Source organism: Eleginops maclovinus, chromosome 7, assembly GCF_036324505.1.
Source record: "Eleginops maclovinus isolate JMC-PN-2008 ecotype Puerto Natales chromosome 7, JC_Emac_rtc_rv5, whole genome shotgun sequence".
In the NCBI taxonomy this organism is placed as follows: Eukaryota; Metazoa; Chordata; class Actinopteri; order Perciformes; family Eleginopidae; genus Eleginops; species Eleginops maclovinus.
This window is the reverse complement of record NC_086355.1, coordinates 7,379,143-7,396,809: the sequence shown is the minus strand read 5'-3', so window position 1 is coordinate 7,396,809 and position 17,667 is coordinate 7,379,143. Positions and strand designations below refer to the sequence as shown.

Below are 17,667 nucleotides of genomic sequence, written 5' to 3'. Positions count from 1 at the left end.
AACAGAGAATCATATAACTTCAATATTTACCTCTATCATATAGATAATTCAATATTGAAATACCCAAGTAAAGTAAAAATTACTCTAGTAAATGTACTTAGTTACTTTCCACCACTGCTAGTCTCACACATAATAAAAGGTGGAATAAGTACTGAGATCTTGTACTTAAATAAAAGTAGAAGTATGCATTCAAAATGTTACGCAAGTGAAAGTATTAAAGTATTAGCATCAAAACATACTTAAGGTACCAAAAGTAAAAGTAGCCTATACTCATTTTGCAAATTGGCCCATTTCAGAATAATATCGTATGTTTTGATTATAATTATTGATGCATTAATGTGTTTATCACAGTAGAAGTGTAGAAGTACAAAGTAGCAGAAAATGGAAATGCTCAAGTAAAGTACACGTCCCTCAAAAATGTAATTCAGTACAGTACTTGAGTAAATGTACTTAGTTACTTTAGACCACTGCACGTAATAACTTGCTAAACCCTTATCAAGCGTTAAGAATGTGTTTACAAGAGATATAATTAGTTTGTCCCTGCAATAATCGATGCTATCATTAAATACGCCATAAATCTCCTAGATGTACGGTGCTGCTGCTGCTGCTGCTGCTGCTGCGTGTCAGTGACGCTGCGTCTGCATCAGCGCACGGTTGCAACGCGACACTTCAGAGACGGTTTTCCTCCGTTATTTTATCACAGTGGGTCTACCATACGCGCCACAATGGAGACTAAACCGGTCATCACCTGCCTTAAAACCCTCCTCATCGTTTACTCCTTCGTGTTTTGGGTACGTAGCCTCTTTTTCCTCTATCACCGTTATGTGTTTTTTGTTGTGCGTGATGAAGGGGTGGACAGCGGCCGCAGCATCGACGGATTCATGCCGTGGTGTGAATGTAGCGCTAAATGGAAACCCCTATCTCAATGTAGAGTCTGGAATAAGGGGTTTATCGTTTTTTATTATGTAACTTGTGTTTAGACATATTTTGGCTGCGGTCGGTGCAGTGCATAGCACACATAGCATCATGGTTGTTGTCTTTAGCACGGAAGAGGATGTTAACCTCAACGCAACGATTTAACTCTGTGTGATGACACCGACGCTATGGGCCTTGTCTGTTTGATAAGGCCCCTTTTAAAGCCCCTTTTCTCACCATATAATGCACATTTTGGGGTCGTTGCTATATATTCTGAAAGGGATCTTGCACCCTTAACATATATGCCACCAGAACATGTGTTATTCCTATGGGAGCAATAGGAAAATGCTCAAAGTGCGTAAATGGTGCAGAAAAAAACAAAAACACTTGATGGAAGAAGTAGGCTACTCATATCCTTTCCTGAGCTAAAGTAGCAACACTCGAGTTTAAAAATACTCAATTTCAAAGTCATTTTAAATGGTGCTCAAGTCATTTGTAGTAATAAGTCAAAATAGCCTACTTATTTTGCAGAAAGCCCTATTCACGTGATGACAATTATTAAGATGTAAGCAGCATTTTCATGTTGTTGCTAATTTCATATATATGAATGCAAATATATGGTCATTGATTTTATATGTAGACATTTAACAACTTGAATTATTAAAGAAATACTGCATTTAATACAGTACCTACCATAAATACTTTACTTGAAATGCTCAGGTAGTGTTTAGATTATCACCAGTGCTTTGTTTGTTGGCCCCAAACCTTGAGGCTGTACTTTGTGGTGGCACTGTACAATACACGATTGTACATTTAAATTATCCCTTAATCTTCCCCTATATTTTTTTGATTAATATTAGAAAATAGTTCAAAAGTGGCAATCACAATCTTCTTAAGTCTTAAATATCACCAAGAAATGTACATTTTTGTCTGACCAACAGTCCAAAACTTAAGAAATGCAGTCAAATAAAATGTAAGACAAGGTAAAAAGAAAAGAAAATTCCCACAATGTTGAAGCTAGATTCATAATTGCTTGAGAAATGGCTGAACTAATTGCCAGTTTTCCAATGTTTTGTCCACACACACAAAATAATTGGTACTTGGCAGCTCCCAATAATTGTATTTTTCGTCGTACAAACATCAATGTGAACAAAAACCAAGGAACTTTTTTTAGACTACCTCTCATTATCCTTTGTATGCTGTTTTTGTCCTGCACCTATACCCAGCTGGGGTTGGACATGTGTACTGTTCATGTTCTTTGTGTGATATTTTGTCCACCTCATTTACATACTGAACAAAAAACAGCAGACCCACCCTACAAAATCATGCAAAACATGGCATCACAAAAGCCTCTGGAGGATTTTCACCAAGGCTTAAGCTGCAAAGCCTTGCTCTCATTTCAAATTGATAAAAATGCTGTTTTCACAATGCTGAGCCAGCAGCATATAGCAACACCCGTTTGAAGAATAGATTCGGCTCCTTTTTTCCCTTTTAATTAAGGCTCTTTGTTATTGAGTGTCCTCAGGATTTAAGCCAGAAAATCACTCCAGAAAGCATCTTTCAAAACCAATAAAGTTGCTTCCAATTTTGGGATGAATTACTTTGAGGATTAACTTGAGAGGGAAATAGTATTTTCGTATTCCCTGTTCAGTCTTGAGTAGTAGGGATGTGCTTTTGTTTACCTTCACAGATGATAAAGCATCTGTGCAAGCAACAATATGTATCTTACACAATATAACCACCGTACTCTCGCGACAAGCAGCTTGATGAATTTAGTCATTTGTTGACCATAATTATGTGTTAAGGCTGATTTGTGATAGCTGCCAGGCATGGCGAGGGTAGGGTCATCTAATGATAACATGTGGAAGAGATTTATCTGGCCCTAATGTGTTTAGGACCTGAAGAGCACTTTCTTTGCTTTCCTAAACTGACCCTTAACATTGCGAAAGAAATGTAGACACTGAAGTCAGCCTTTTCATTTCTGTGTTTACAAATGCTCAAACCTTTTCGAACACAGAAATAAAAAGGCTGAAAGGAAGAGCTGTGCTGCCGTGTATCACCCTGCAATGCGGACATGTGTCTGTGTCACTGATATGAACTTTTATATTTAGTCAGGATTGGAGTGTCTCTTTGCACTCCCTTACATCTTCAGCATCAGGTTTCAGATTTCTGAAGAGCAGAAGTGTCCATAGCTTAGTGGCTGTCTGCAACCCCGACGGCTGAAGCAATGGAGAGGTCCAGTGGGGGAGAATGCCTTCGATGTAGGGTCTCGGATTCGCTGTCATCAGCTTGTCTTCACGGCTAATGTCTTCAGTTAGATGCTCTACATTGTCATACTTTGCACACAGGACAGTTAAATGCAGAGCAGGTGGTAGGGTTTGTGCCGTGTCCTCGCCAGCATATTTTGTCATCGCACCTTCTGTTCCTCTATTAAGGCCTGCGGGGGACAAGGAGGAGGAAGGAGGGGTGACCTGTTTTAAACTGTGCTGTAACCAGGGTGGCCGGCCTGGCATTGAATTTCAAACAAAACATGCAGGGAGGCGAGAAGGAGGAGAAAGGGGGTCTGAAGCTGTTTAGGATTCAGCAGCACACATGAGGTCTTGATGACTTGTTGGTTGGACTTATTCCCCGATGGCTTCAAAATGAACACTTTGGCAATGATAAGACGATGCTTTATTTGTATGCTTACGGGGTGAGGCATTTTGATACTCATGATGTCGGCCATAAACTGTTAGTACATCGTCATCTGGAGGACTGTTCCCTGAAATGACAGTCTGCTCCGGCTGCCAGGATCGCTGTTAATAGAAACTGGAGAAGACATTACCGACCAATCAAATCATCAGCCTGCAGACCTGGAGTTCTGCTGGGGAGTAGCCGCAAATAAAAGGATCCTTTCATAAGAGCTGCAATGATTAGTCAATAAATCAATAAGGCAAATCACAGGAACATTTATTGACAGCTATTTTGATTATCAATGATCATTTTAGTTATTTTTCTAAGCAGACATATGGCTCATTCCAGCTTCTCAAATGTGAGGATTATACGTTGCTTTTCTTTTTCATACACTGCCCGGCCAAAAAAAGGTCACAAGCCTGTGGGGGGCAGTGCTATGATCTGGGGTTGCTGCAGTTGGTCTGGTCTAGGTTCAGCAATGTTATGTGCCCAAAGAATGAGGTCAGCTGACTACCTGAATATACTGAAGGACCAGGTTATTCCATCAATGGATTTCTTCCCTGATGGCACGGGCATGTTCCAAGATGACAATGCCAGGATCCATCGAGCTCAAATTGTGAAAGAGTGGTTCAGGGAGCATGAGACATCATTTTCACACATGGACTGGCCCCCACAGAGTCCAGACCTGAACCCCATTGAGAATCTTTGGGATGTGCTGGAGAAGACTTTGCGCAGTGGTCCGAATCTCCTGTCATCAATACAAGATCTTGGCGAAAAATGAATGCAAGACAGAAATAAATGTTGTGAAACGATGCCTCAGCGAATATGTGCCGTAATCAAAGCGGTCCAACGAATATTTGTGTGTGACCTTTTTTTTGGGCCGTGCAGTGTAATTGATAGTAAACTGAATATCTTTGGGGATTTTTAACTGTTAGCTTGATTGGGTTATCAACAATAGGTCAGATGACACATGTATTGCTCATTGGGAAGATCCCACAGATAATTACCACCCACCTCTGCAGTTACTCTTAGCCATACAGTGTTTTATCTCAGAGTTTTGGTTTTTCCTCCGTTTTTAGCCACTGTGAGCCACCTGATCTGCAACCCAACTGGGGACAAATTAAATTAAGTGACTAACTGGAGAACCACCACAAAATATTATTGTTTTATTTTAGTATTTGAGACTCAAACTCAGCTAACAGAGAATGAATATTGGACTCAATCATTGAGTGTCCAGACGCATGGCAGTGCCTAACCATGTATGCTGGATGTGTACATAGAGAACAGATAAGCTATATCAACTTAGTATAGTGATTAAAAGTCATTGCTGTTTTTACAGCTCCCCTGAAGTGCCCATAACAAATGATATATAACTTAAAACAAATTAAATATATGATTAATTGGCAGTTAACCTGTAAAACCTGAGTTATTTTCTATATTGTTTACTCAATATATGTAATATAGATCATTTCACTGGCAAGTTTGCTTGGACTCTTTAGCTGAAGTGGGCATTTTAAACCAATAGACAGAGCTTCACTCTGCCACACAAATAAAGGCACATAAACCCAGAGAAAACGTCAACTAGAGGGAACAACAGGATGGGGATTCAGATGAAGAGATTACAATAACACTAAACAGACAACTCCTGAGACCATTTCAGATAGAAAGTCTACTAGCTCTCAGTTCTAACTGTGTGGTTCAGCTCATCGTGTTGCTCCACTGAGGATTTATAACTGCCCACAGCTCGTCAATAACACACACTTTTGCTTATGTAATAAATACAGCTAGATATTTAAGTTATACAAAGACAGAATACCATAAGGAATATGATGGGAAACTACCGACAATTTCCTAAGATCAGTTAACTACTTGGGTCTATTAGTAATTATTACGTTTTTTTTCTTACTCTTCCATGATAATTAGGTTTTGAACCTTTGGTAGAACAAAAAAAGCAGTTTGATTTACATTTTTGCACTCTTTTTTTGCCAATCCACTAGAACAAATGAGTAGTCGATAATGCCAAACAATTGTTAGTTGCAGCCTTAAACCAGTGTGATCTCAAGATATAGTTTTAGCTTTATTTAAGAGCTGCATATGTGTGTGTCTACTCTGTAATCCTTCTTATCATTTCACCCTCAGATGAAACCTGTACCTTGTGTGTCAAAGTGTGGATAAAGAAAGTCATAGGGTTGATGTTTGTGTGACACACAATAAGCTCAGCCTTTGCACACACTGACTTTTAGTCGACATTTTCAAACCAAACGGTTTAAAATAACTCCTTATATCCGCATTTAAACTGCGACTACTTCTTGAACAATACAGCAGTGAAAGGACAGACTGGTGAGTTGTCATGGTGAAAACCCTTTGCCCTATCATGATGTGCACACCCTTCAAACAGGGCAAAGTGTAAATATTGTTAACATATTAACCTGAGGAGGGTTGTCAAGGCTATAGTCAAGAGTACCTGCAACCTCAAGAACGGAGCATGGCAGCCTAAGTGTGTGCTAATAAATATTGGTTGTCAAAGACTATTATACTGTAGCCATTTTTACAAATCATGACATTAAGCCTCGGCACATTCTTCACTCATAGCTAAGAGGCAACATTTATCCAAAGAGCATAACTGATGGAGCCACTGCTGTTTCAGTCGTGTTGGCTCATTTTCTGCTGAGAGCTAAAAGCATTCTTCTCGTCAGTGTTGGAGGTTTCAGGGTGCACAGAGACATTTTGTACAGCCTGCTCCCTCTTTAGTCAGAGGGCCTGGCAGCAGGACGGCGAGCAGCCTCCTCCTATTGGAAAGGAGGGAGGTTAGCGTGATGAGTTGGCTCTCGCTCGAGTCAGATCATCAGCAGCCGTTCCACACCCCGCTCTCTTCCCAATAAGACATACCCAGCTGAGACACACAGCGCTTCAGCTGCCTCGTACAACACCCTCTTTTATCCACAGCCTTCATTTGAAATGCTAAGATAGGCGCAACAGGAGGAAGCGTCTCGCTTCGGATCAAAGAGCTCCTTTGATATGTCCCTTTTTTTCTTTCTGTGTGTGTGCAGGCATATTCATAAAGCAGGTGATTGCTTTCCCGCACGGCAGATACATTTGTGTCTTCTGTCTGCCGTCTCCTCCTCCTTACTCTAATTGCTCTGGTTTTTTTTACTACACCTTGATCATCTTCCTCCTCCTCCCCCTTTGCCACGGCTGCTAAAACCTTTTGTAATCTCACAGAAGTGAAGAGATAAAGGTCTGCTTCCTGCTTTCATTCTGTTTCCTGTGCTCTCTCTTTTCACATCCATCTCCCCAAACGTCAACCTCCAGATAACAGGAGCCATCCTGCTGGCAGTGGGAGTATGGGGGAAGTTGATGCTTGGCCCATACATCTCTCTGATAGCCGACAACTCCACCAACGCCCCGTACGTCCTCATCGGCACCGGGACCGTCATCGTGGTTTTCGGCCTGTTTGGATGCTTCGCCACCTGCAGAGGAAGCCCATGGATGCTGAAGCTGGTGAGAGGCTGTGGGAAGAAGGGGTGGGGATTTCAAGAAGAGATGCTGGTTAATTAGCCTCAGGTCACGTGATGAAGGGAGTAATGGTTGACCTCTATCCTGTGGAGAGGGATCAGAAATTCAATATATGCTGCAGGGCACTTTGTTCGGTTAATGGTGGTCAAGTGAGTGCGTTACAGTTAATGTGAGCGTGTGCAGGGACAGGCAAATGATACACTAAGGCAGAGGGTTTTCATGCAAACTATGCAAATCATCCTCTTCATTCCTTTCTCTCTGCAGTATGCCATGTTCCTGTCCCTTGTCTTCCTCGCTGAGTTAGTGGCCGGGATTTCTGGATTTGTTTTTCGCCATGAGGTCAGCATGCAACTCACAATGAAACAACAAGTTTAATACTGAAGCTGTCTGAAGCACTCTCATGACGTGTGATATTGTTTGCGTGCTGCAGATAAAGGGAACCTTCCACAGGACATACACTGACGCCGTCCTGAACTACAACGCTGAGGATGAGGCGAGCCGTGCTGTTGATAACTTGCAGCACAGGGTAAGTCACCGTGAGGCTCGACATCAAGGTGAAACAGCTTAAACGTGCATCAGCAGCAAACCAAAACACATCCCTGAATCTTAAAGGTTTAGTTTGCAATTCAAAGATAACGCCTGCAGCTCTATCTTTTTCTTGTTGTCAAAAATGGAAAATGATTTTTTGTCGCTAACATGATTGTCTGTACTATAGAGCTCTATTGTTTTTAGGGGGGAAAAGGTATAATCTAGAAAATCAATCATCAAGTGGATCAATCTACAACTAATATAGTCCCAAATAAATGCAGTTGTTATTATTCTAGTGTATTATTATTTACTCATTTTTATTTGTGCTTGCTAAGGGAAGTATTTCCTTTTTTTCTATTTACTTTAAATTGGTGACTTTTAAGTCTTCAATTAGAACCAAACGGGGCTGAATGCTACAGACTATTGAAGTTGGAACCTATTCAAGGACAGACTGACAAGTGATTTGTTTTTGGTCTTCTCTTGGAATATTTTAGTCCCTGAGTTTGATTTCAATGCTCTCCTTTTCATTTATAGCTGCGTTGCTGTGGTGTGTATAACTACACCAGTTGGTTTGGCAGTGTGTATTACCCCTCCAACGGCATTCCTGCCAGCTGCTGCTTCAACGTCTCCGACTGCAACCCAGATGAACTCCGCAACACAACTCTAGCCCCGAGCAAGGTCTACCACCAGGTCCGTATGCCATGCAGTTTCTGCTAGCTACAATATGAATCTCAGCCATCAGAAGGTGGCTGCATTTATTTGACAGGCCCTCATTCACCTTTCCAAACCTCCCTCTTCCATACACTAACAACTGCCTCAGATAGTCTCCCAGATATCCACGTTTCCTCTAATTGGCACATATAACACGTCCCGGCACCCTCTGCAAACTAACCTGCCCCCTTTTTTCCAGGGATGCTACGAGCTGGTCACTTCATTCATGGAAACCAACATGGCCATCATCGCAGGAGTGACGTTTGGGATTGCGTTCTCACAGGTAACGGTTTCAATAAACATGTGATGATGTGCAAATAAAAGGTGTCACGTGTGGTGTTTTGGCATCCATAAATAATTATTGTAATTCAATTTTAATTAGTATTGCTGAGAAGATAAACAGACTCATCTTATATTCCCTTTGACGACGTGTGTTGCCAGCTCTGCTTTGACAGGGAATTCTGGATTGTTTTAGACTAAACAAAGAGAACATTTTCAATAGACCCTTTTTATGGAAGTCATTTTGACATGTAAGAAAGCACAGGTGTAAGTAATAAAATGAATGATGGTTGAAAATGTTCAGCTGCTTCAGTTGCAGGACCCTGGTCAGCAACACCTGTGTTTTTACTTCTGTGACATATCAAAATCTCTGGTGTGAAAGATGCCCATTGTATGAAACAAATACCTGTCTACATTTCTAGAAATAGACAATAGATATTTCTTTTTTTCAAATATTTGTTGCGACAAAATGCACAGGCTCTTCTTGTTTTTCCTAATATGTGTAACAATGCACCATTGTTCTTGCATAAAGTAAATAAAAACGCCTTTTCTTTCTGTGTTACAGCTGATTGGCATGCTGCTGGCCTGCTGTCTGTCCAGGATCATCACAGCCAATCAGTATGAGATGGTTTAGCTGATGTGACGTGACAGGTGAGAACCATTTACATCCAGTATACACACACATTTACAATTAAAGCAGCTGTAATCAATATTACTATATAAACAATTATATATTAATAGAAAAATATAAGAAGACATGTTTTGTTTCAGCCTCACTCCTCCCACTAGCTTAAGCAGCCTTTTGAGCAGGAAAAACTCCTTGCATACTCCCTGTCCATAACCCTAAAGGCACATTTTTAAAAAGATAGCAACTAGCTGGTGAACATAGTGGAGCATTTAGCTGCTTAAGAGCCAGAAATCCAGAGTTTTTATGGCAAATAAGAGCTAAAAGGGAAAGTAAATATTGGACATTTGTCATATGCCAAGAAATACAGCCCAAAACAAATACAAGTATTGATTTGTGTTTGCTGCAGGTGTAAACAGGCAACTGTTTGCTAATATTTTTGCCAAAACAACTCTCTAAGGCGATAGCAGCAAGGTGAGGTGTGTTTATGCTGCCCCCAAGTGGCCATAAAATCCTGACTGCTGGTTTAACTGATCATTTTTGTTGTTGCCTTTTCAGGGAGATGAAGAGACAAAGAGCCTTGACACATGACGAGAGTTAATTCCCGAAACATTATCACACGTCCGGATTGGAATTTGCCTCCCTCCGTCTCTCTCTGCCTGTGATCTTAATGTAATATCTTAATGTATCTTACTGTAAAGCACCATTCCTCGACTCACTGTTGTTGCATCAAAGCATTCTTTGCCACACATCCCACCGCTGCTTGATGTACAAGTTGCTCATTAGCACATAACTAGTATCAGTACATCCCACAACAGAGCAGGTAGACCAGGGTTGTCTGAGTTGACGCGTTGTTGGTCTCAGATCGGCGTTTTGGGTTAAAGTGATTTTTTTCTCAGTTGGCGGCAGCATGCTCCACCAATCTTTAGAGAACCACTGCACATCTTTGTACAGAATGACATTACTAAAGCTTGAAAGTAATACTTTAATAGATATGTTTAGTTTTGCATTTGCATTTGACTTTGCTATTGCTCTCCATTGTATATTCCTATAGCTGTGACATTTTGTGATCTGATCATGAGTATGGAGGAGGATATCTTAGGTTTATATGAAAAATTAGGAAACTGACAAAGAAAAGAGAACGAAAAATTGTATAAACGTTATTTTAACTGTAGATGAGGCACTATATTTATTTTATATTATTAAATTGAAAAGCAGATGAGGATGTGAATTACATAAATTGTAATTCAGGATCATTTAAGCCTTTAATGTGAAACTCCCCCACTAACTCAAAGTATCTAAACTTTGCCCTACTTTACTGCTCCTGCATACACTAATGATACTTCATTTAAATACATTTATTTTGGGGGGAGCCAGACCAAAAAGTGATGTTACACTATCTCTGAAGCTAAATGGTGTTACCTTTAGGGATGACAAAGTTATTAAGGGATGAGATGCATTTCATCAAATTGGGACAACAGCGCACACTTCTGTATTCTTCAAGGCATTTGCAGTGCTACAGCCAAGCTGTCGGATAAAAATGTACAGATGCTGTGAAAAAGAAAGCAGAGAATTTGAGGGATAAGTTTAAATCCTGCCAACTTTTACAATTCAACGTGTGATCCAACAACCACCTCATTTAAAGCATACTGACTCTTTAGTCATGTTTCAATATTTCCTCGGTTAAGGTTAAAGTAACCGACTACATTTCAAAATGTCAAGATTTGGTTTTAAAGATCAAATTACCACCCAATGAAATCTTGTTTTTGACGACCTCCAATTACTAAAATTCTCCCCTTGTTGCAGTTACAAGGATATTTACGAAAACAGATTTTGGATGTTAACAAGCTTTTCAACCAGATCAGTGAAACAGAGATCCAGCCTGTTAGGGTCATATCAGATCATATCCATTTGTTTCTCCCGGTGGAATATAATAACCAGCTGTGTGTTACAATGAAAGCAGTCAACATTAGAGACTCGCAGGACTACAACAGTGCTCATCTAGTTTTTACAGTATTCTACGTAGTGCATCAACACGCCATCGTCATCACTACCTGTAGATATTTATTGGAAATGTAATTTATATAATGTAATGTTTCTCATTCTAATATGCTAATCCGTATCAATGTTGTGTCACAGTTTTGATTCTGCACTTTGTGCTGTTAAACTGTATTTGTTTAATAGGAAACTCGCACTGGAAAAATAATTGTGGCCAATGTTTTGTTGAGAGTAACGTGCAACATGTAGGTGTTACAATTTAGCTGTATATTTATTATAGTTTGGTTGGCATTAAGTTTACAGCTTCACCAAGTGGTTTTCTATATCTCTTTCAGCGTGTGTGTGTGTGTGTCTGATTTTTGTTTCTTTACTTAACAGTCTCCTAAATCTTGAGTGTGTGATTTCCTCGTGTGTATGAGTGTGAGAGAGAGAGATTGTCATTTTTTGTGGATCCTGCTGTATTTCATTTTGGTCAGTATTTTGTTGTGGCTTTTCAAACCGTATTGCTTTTAAAGCTGTACATTTATTTAGTGAATATATGTTTTTCAACACTCTGAATTAACACTTCCTTTTTTCCTTCCCCATACTGATATTTTCCTGTAAATACTCAATTGTAATACCATCCTGCTTACACATGGGGTCACCAGACACTCAAAAAGAATTGCACCATGCTGTCTCGAATTGACTAAGTCACCATCAGTGGTCTTATTATCAATAAATATACAGAATAACATCAGTGTTAAGCGTTGGTTTCTTTTGCTGCGATCAAGACAGCTGTGTACATTTTATAAGCAGTGTTAACCAGCTGTTGTATTACATGTTTTACCAAAGTTATAGGATAAGACACTTCAAATGTTTTCAGAAATCTGCTTCTGACGTTAAAACTTAGAGAACCTACTACGAGCTGATTTATTTTTGATGTTATGAAACAAACACATATAAATACATATTTTACTTAATATTTAAACTGCAATTTGTCATTTCGAGATTAAAAAAGGGTACAAAGTGAGCTATTTCCACACTTTATTCAGGACAAATTATATATTTAGCTGTAGGATTAGTGTTGAAAGAGGTCAGGTCAAAGGTTAAGTCATGTCCAGAGTGTGTGGGTAAATATACAGGAAGTGTGAGTGGGTGGTGGGTGCACTAATCAATTTGAGTAGGACTTAAGAAACATTGGATTTAAAGATCAAGAAATAGACCGCTTGGTTTGTCAATGAGGTGCCTTACCACAGAGCACCCTGATGCAGTGAATAGTTTTGTGTAGGCATCTGTCTGTGCAGCAGTTTGCCTCTTATCAATGGAGACAACAAATATGTTTAAAAATGCTTCCCTTTTAAAACTAGTCACCTGGTTGACCTTGGGTTGTCTGTATAGCTCATGTGTCCTTCCTTAACTACAAACAACTATAATCACACAGATTTTAGACAAAAATGTTTGACATTTGTTGTATATTGTCTTTATTGTCATTCTACAATACAATGTTACAAGAGCTCTCTCAGTATTTTTACATTTTAAAAGATATATATTATTTAAAGCAGTAATAAAAACAGTTCTAGCAGGATGAATAGAAAAGGCACTGGGTTAAATAAAAGTACCAGTTTTCAGACTATTACAATTAAGAAGATAATCTATTTACTTTTACCAAATTGGAAACAAAAACCCAGACTTTTTGTAAATGCATAAAACTCACGTTATACCCTCACACAATTGTGAAAATCACACAGCAAACAATGGATGCTGGGATAAATTAGTAAAACTTCAAATGTATATAGGATTCATATAAGTACTAAATAGCAATGAGCAGCTTTTACACATTCCTGAGCAACTAAAAGTAATCTGCAAAGCCTTCAGACAGGCTTTGTATGCTTAAGACATTTCTAGTTTACTAGGTAAGAACCGGTAAGAGCAGGACTGAAGCTCTGGGGGATTCCTCTTCTAGGAGGGACTGACATGCAATAGATGTGGTGACAGATTATCTGGGTTACTGTGAGCTGAGAAAGACAGATTGACATTTTGATAAACTGAGATACAGACAACAAATCAGACTGCCAGTTATTGGCAACAAGAAGTGAAGACGCAGCAATGTCCTCTGCTCTAATGCAGAATGTTTGATGAGATAGGGAGCAAGTCTTTATTCACTAAAAAAACGAAAGGCAAATCAAAACGATGTCACATAACTGCTTTTTATTTATTTTTCTGTATAAACTTTTTGTTTTATAATGTGGACTATGTAGATAGACAACTAGTTTAAGTGTAAATATTTCTGCTGTTGATATGTGTTTATTTTATTGTATTTGATTTAATTTTTACTCATGTCCAATGCCTGGTAGACATGTTATTGTAACAAAAATCATTTCAAAATATGGGATCAATAGATTAATCTAAATAATTAATTAAAAATATCAACAATTTTAAAGTAATATCTTGTTATATAATAGTAAGTCTTTGCCTAATCTATGCTTTTTAACATTAAGTGATTATTCTTCTAAACCCCCCGGGGCTGCTTTACTTTATGACATCACTGAGTACCATATTTGTCCACGTGGTGGCGCTTGGGTATTAGCGGAAAACGGAGCTGCGTGGAGAGAGGAGGGGACCGGGGACATCGAGAGTGAGGAAAACAGCATGTGTGGTGAGAGGAAGCGCCACACGCGCACGCACGCATGCGCGCGCGCGCACACACACACACACACACACACACACACACACACACACACACACTGTCTCCGTCAGTCCGCTCGTTTTCCTGCGCTGCTGCGGGCTCTATCGGAAACGAGGCCGGAAAACAGCGGTGTGCAGGCGGCTATGAGAGGCTGTTTCTCGGGCAGAGATCGCACTAACTGGGCTCGCTCCGATCTCGTTACGCAAATTACCGGCAGAGCGGCGCGACAGTGGGTCTGCTAATGGAGCGTGCGTGCCGCTGGCTTCCGCGCACAACACGACCCCCTCCTCACTCCCCCCCATGTGCCTCCGCCTCCCGAATACACTTAATCGGTTATAGGCTGGAGGGAGGCATCCACCCGGGAAGCGCTATTACTCACACAGACACACGCACACCCGTTCTGAAGAGCGCACCGACACGTCCAAGTGCAGCCAGTCTAATGATGAAGAAAGGCTGGGTGCATCCCTGCGTTTTTAACGATAGACATGCAAGATGTTTACTAAATGGCTGATTCATTTTTCATTTCATTTTAAGACATATTCCTAGAAATACTGAATTTAAAATCTGAAACAGATGACCTTGCCTTATGATGCACAAACAGGGGTTCACAATTTATTTTACAGCCAAGCACCCCTTACAACAGAGAGAAAAACGAAGGACCCCCTAATCTATATCAAGAAAAGTGTGAAGTGTTTCACTCTTGGTGCCAATAGGCTAAATATGGATTCTGATCATGGTATTAAAAAAACTATACAACTTGTAAAATAAGAAGGTGATCCATGAACAACTAAAGATTTGAACATTTAGCAAATATTTTTGAAGACTATATAGACTTACGTTTAGAAAAGACAAAGAATATCATACAAATATCTAAATATATCCACACAAAAAAATCAGTACCTACTGGCAGTAAGCCTCAGATCCTCTTTTAGAATAATTCCTTAAAAATGTCCGACCTATACTTGACTAATACTGTTGTCACGTTTTCAAGTATATCGTCTGCCATAATAGAAAACGTTGTCTCTGGCTCATTGGGCTCGGTTTGAAGGAAATGTGATTTCAAATGCCTATTTGAACAGACAAAAAATCTTATTAAACCTATGATTACATTACTGCTTTAATATGATCTTACTATGATTTTCATTTCCTCTTTTGAAGCACGCTCTTATCTCTTCTAATCCACAGTGATAACCTCATTTACTTCCTTATAAAGTAGTGTCCCGCTCCGCACGCCTGTTTGTGATGTGAGGCATTGCTGTTGTTGGGTAATTGCTGTTGCTGCGTTGCCTCCAGCTCCCCTGCTAAACTGAAGACACCATGCCTCACACTTTTCAGTAACATGCAGTTGTGATGACAAGTACTAGAGTTCCCACTCAAGCTGCCTTTTTTTGCACAGCCCTGCACCCCTTCATGCCTCCTCCACCTCCTCCTCTCTGTCTTTGAAGCCAGGGATGATGATGATGATGACACCCGCCGTAATCGGTGGATGCTCAGCGTCTGACATGACACACAATCGAGAAACCCTTCCGAACTGATCCGGGTTTCATTGTTGCATTCAGGCATAGTGCGCTTTCTGACAACTGGAAAGGCCTTTTCACGGGAGAATAGAGGCAGTCAGTGAGGAGGGGCCGTGATTGACAGGCCTGTTGAGAAAGCAAAACGCAGCTCCTGTTCTTATCTGATCTCCACTCAGCAGCCGTGCACTCTTGCTTTGCTGACCTGCTGTTTTCCCTCTAACTTGATCTGGGATCAGTTTATCTACAGAGGGGGGATGAGATTAGTCAGTAGGTGTTTTTGTAGCTTTACTTCCAAAGGCAGATCTAGGATTAAGGTAATGTGTGATAAATGACATGACTACCTTTACTGAACTACTGTATTTAAATACAACACCAAGGATCTTTACTTCAGTTTTTCCCCTTTGTGCTGATTTATACTTTTATTCCTTGATAGTATAGAGTACAGAATTTATACTTTTTACTGCATTTTTTTGATAAGTGTTTGCAGAGTAAGATTTAAGATACAAAACCTTTGAATATTTTATAATATATTGTGAATTTCATGAGGATTAAACTATCCAAAGAGTATGCAAATTGAATCCACCTTTAAATGCAACATTACAATGGTATGCAAGTTTACAATAACCCAATTATGCTGTATATAATTATGTAAGGCAGGCATCATTCTGTTTTTTGTTGTAATTACTTTCATTTTTATATGTTTATAGTACTAATATGCTTCTCCTTAAGTAACTTTTCAATACACTTTTACTTGTAATGGAGTTTTTTTTAACAGGTTTGAGTCAAATGACTTGAAGTCCAGTCAGAGTTTAGTCACGTGTCTTTATTCTCAATTTAACAAAGTAAAAAAATAGTTTGAACTAGGTGCATTAACACCAACGACTTGCGGCTTCACTTGAACTTAAGTGTTTTAACTTGAAATTAGTTAATAGGGTACCTCAACCAACAACAATGCTGTTTACATGTTAATAATTTCTAATCCGTTTCATTACTGTGATTGTATGTGTAGTGCATGGATTTCACTGGTATTTAATTTAATTTGCACATTGTATTTTTATATAGGTTGAGAATACTTCACTTCAACCTTCAGGACAGGGAGTTGTGGTTTCAGCAGAGGTAGAAGAAAGAAGGAAGTAGGACGGGACAGAGACGGAGAGATACAAAACCCAACAAGCAGGTTCAGCCATTCATGTTCGGAATTCTTTCCATTCTTGCTCAGCAGCAAAGAGTGATTCATCTAGAACAATCTGTGCCGATAGACATCTCCCATGAAGTATCAATCTGGTCATTCCCCACTCCTTCCCTTATAGCATTACTGTGAGCCTATCCTTTAAAGTCCTGCAAATCTATTTTAAACTCCATTCTGTGAATCAGTAAGACATGTTTTGATTGAGCAGACAGATGGATTTATCTTTTTGTTGATTTCCACAAAGTGAAAAACATGTTTCCATAGTTTCAGTCTCACCAGAATTGTTTATAATAGCTCAGGTTTCAAACTGAGCACTCCCACGGTGAATGCACAGTGCATGCACAGTATCCAGTGCTTAGAGTGGGCTATTTCTGTTGCAGGGGTGGGAGTCCCCCCTGTTTACCAGCATACCTAAATAGAAGAGTAGCAGGGAAATCAGCTGTCCACCATCGCTGCTGGAAATTGGCTGCTGTAACAGTTTGGGTTTAAGTGTAATCTGAAAAGCTTGTCAATTCTGTAAATGGCTTACACTCAAGTAACCCTGAAGGGAAATAACCAGGACTGCAATATTCCTGCAGGGGCTACTAACGTGGACCTGGTACTCAGTTAAGAGTCAATTTTCACTTTTTCACATTTTATATCCCCAATGTTTCACTTTGATTATGTCATAAATGTACATTTGTGCCAAGGATAAATATAATTTTTGGAAGAGGGGCCTCCTTTATTTTCCCTTTGTTGACCATAGCTTCTACTTAAAATGTGACAATTTGTGGAGAAAAAGGTTACCTAATCTACTAGACTACTAGGCTCCTCTAGTGCAGTTTTCAGACTTTCTTTTTCTTCAGAATCAGAAATACTTTATTTATCCCAAATTGGGATTTTTTTTGTTTGTTACCGCAGCAAAATACAATACAATATGAAACATAGTTTGTACTTGTTTGTACATATCTTTAATCTCAGGACCCCTCAGTGACCCTTAGGATGGGGTCTGACCCTAAGGTTTGGAACCACTGGACTGAACTATCTGTGTTTAAAAGTAGCTCCACCTGAA

General features: G+C 39.6%; 1 protein-coding gene across 1 annotated transcript; it reads left to right on the top strand.

The window, feature by feature from the left end:
- Positions 1 to 620: 620 nt before the first annotated feature.
- On the top strand, positions 621 to 11,978 carry tspan7 (tetraspanin 7). The gene is made up of 8 exons (XM_063888340.1): positions 621 to 791; positions 6,901 to 7,089; positions 7,369 to 7,443; positions 7,535 to 7,630; positions 8,167 to 8,322; positions 8,543 to 8,626; positions 9,188 to 9,273; positions 9,806 to 11,978. The coding sequence occupies exons 1-7, from the start codon at positions 726 to 728 to the stop codon at positions 9,254 to 9,256; spliced, it is 735 nt and encodes a 244-aa protein (XP_063744410.1). The 5' UTR covers positions 621 to 725; the 3' UTR covers positions 9,257 to 9,273; positions 9,806 to 11,978.
- Positions 11,979 to 17,667: the final 5,689 nt, after the last annotated feature.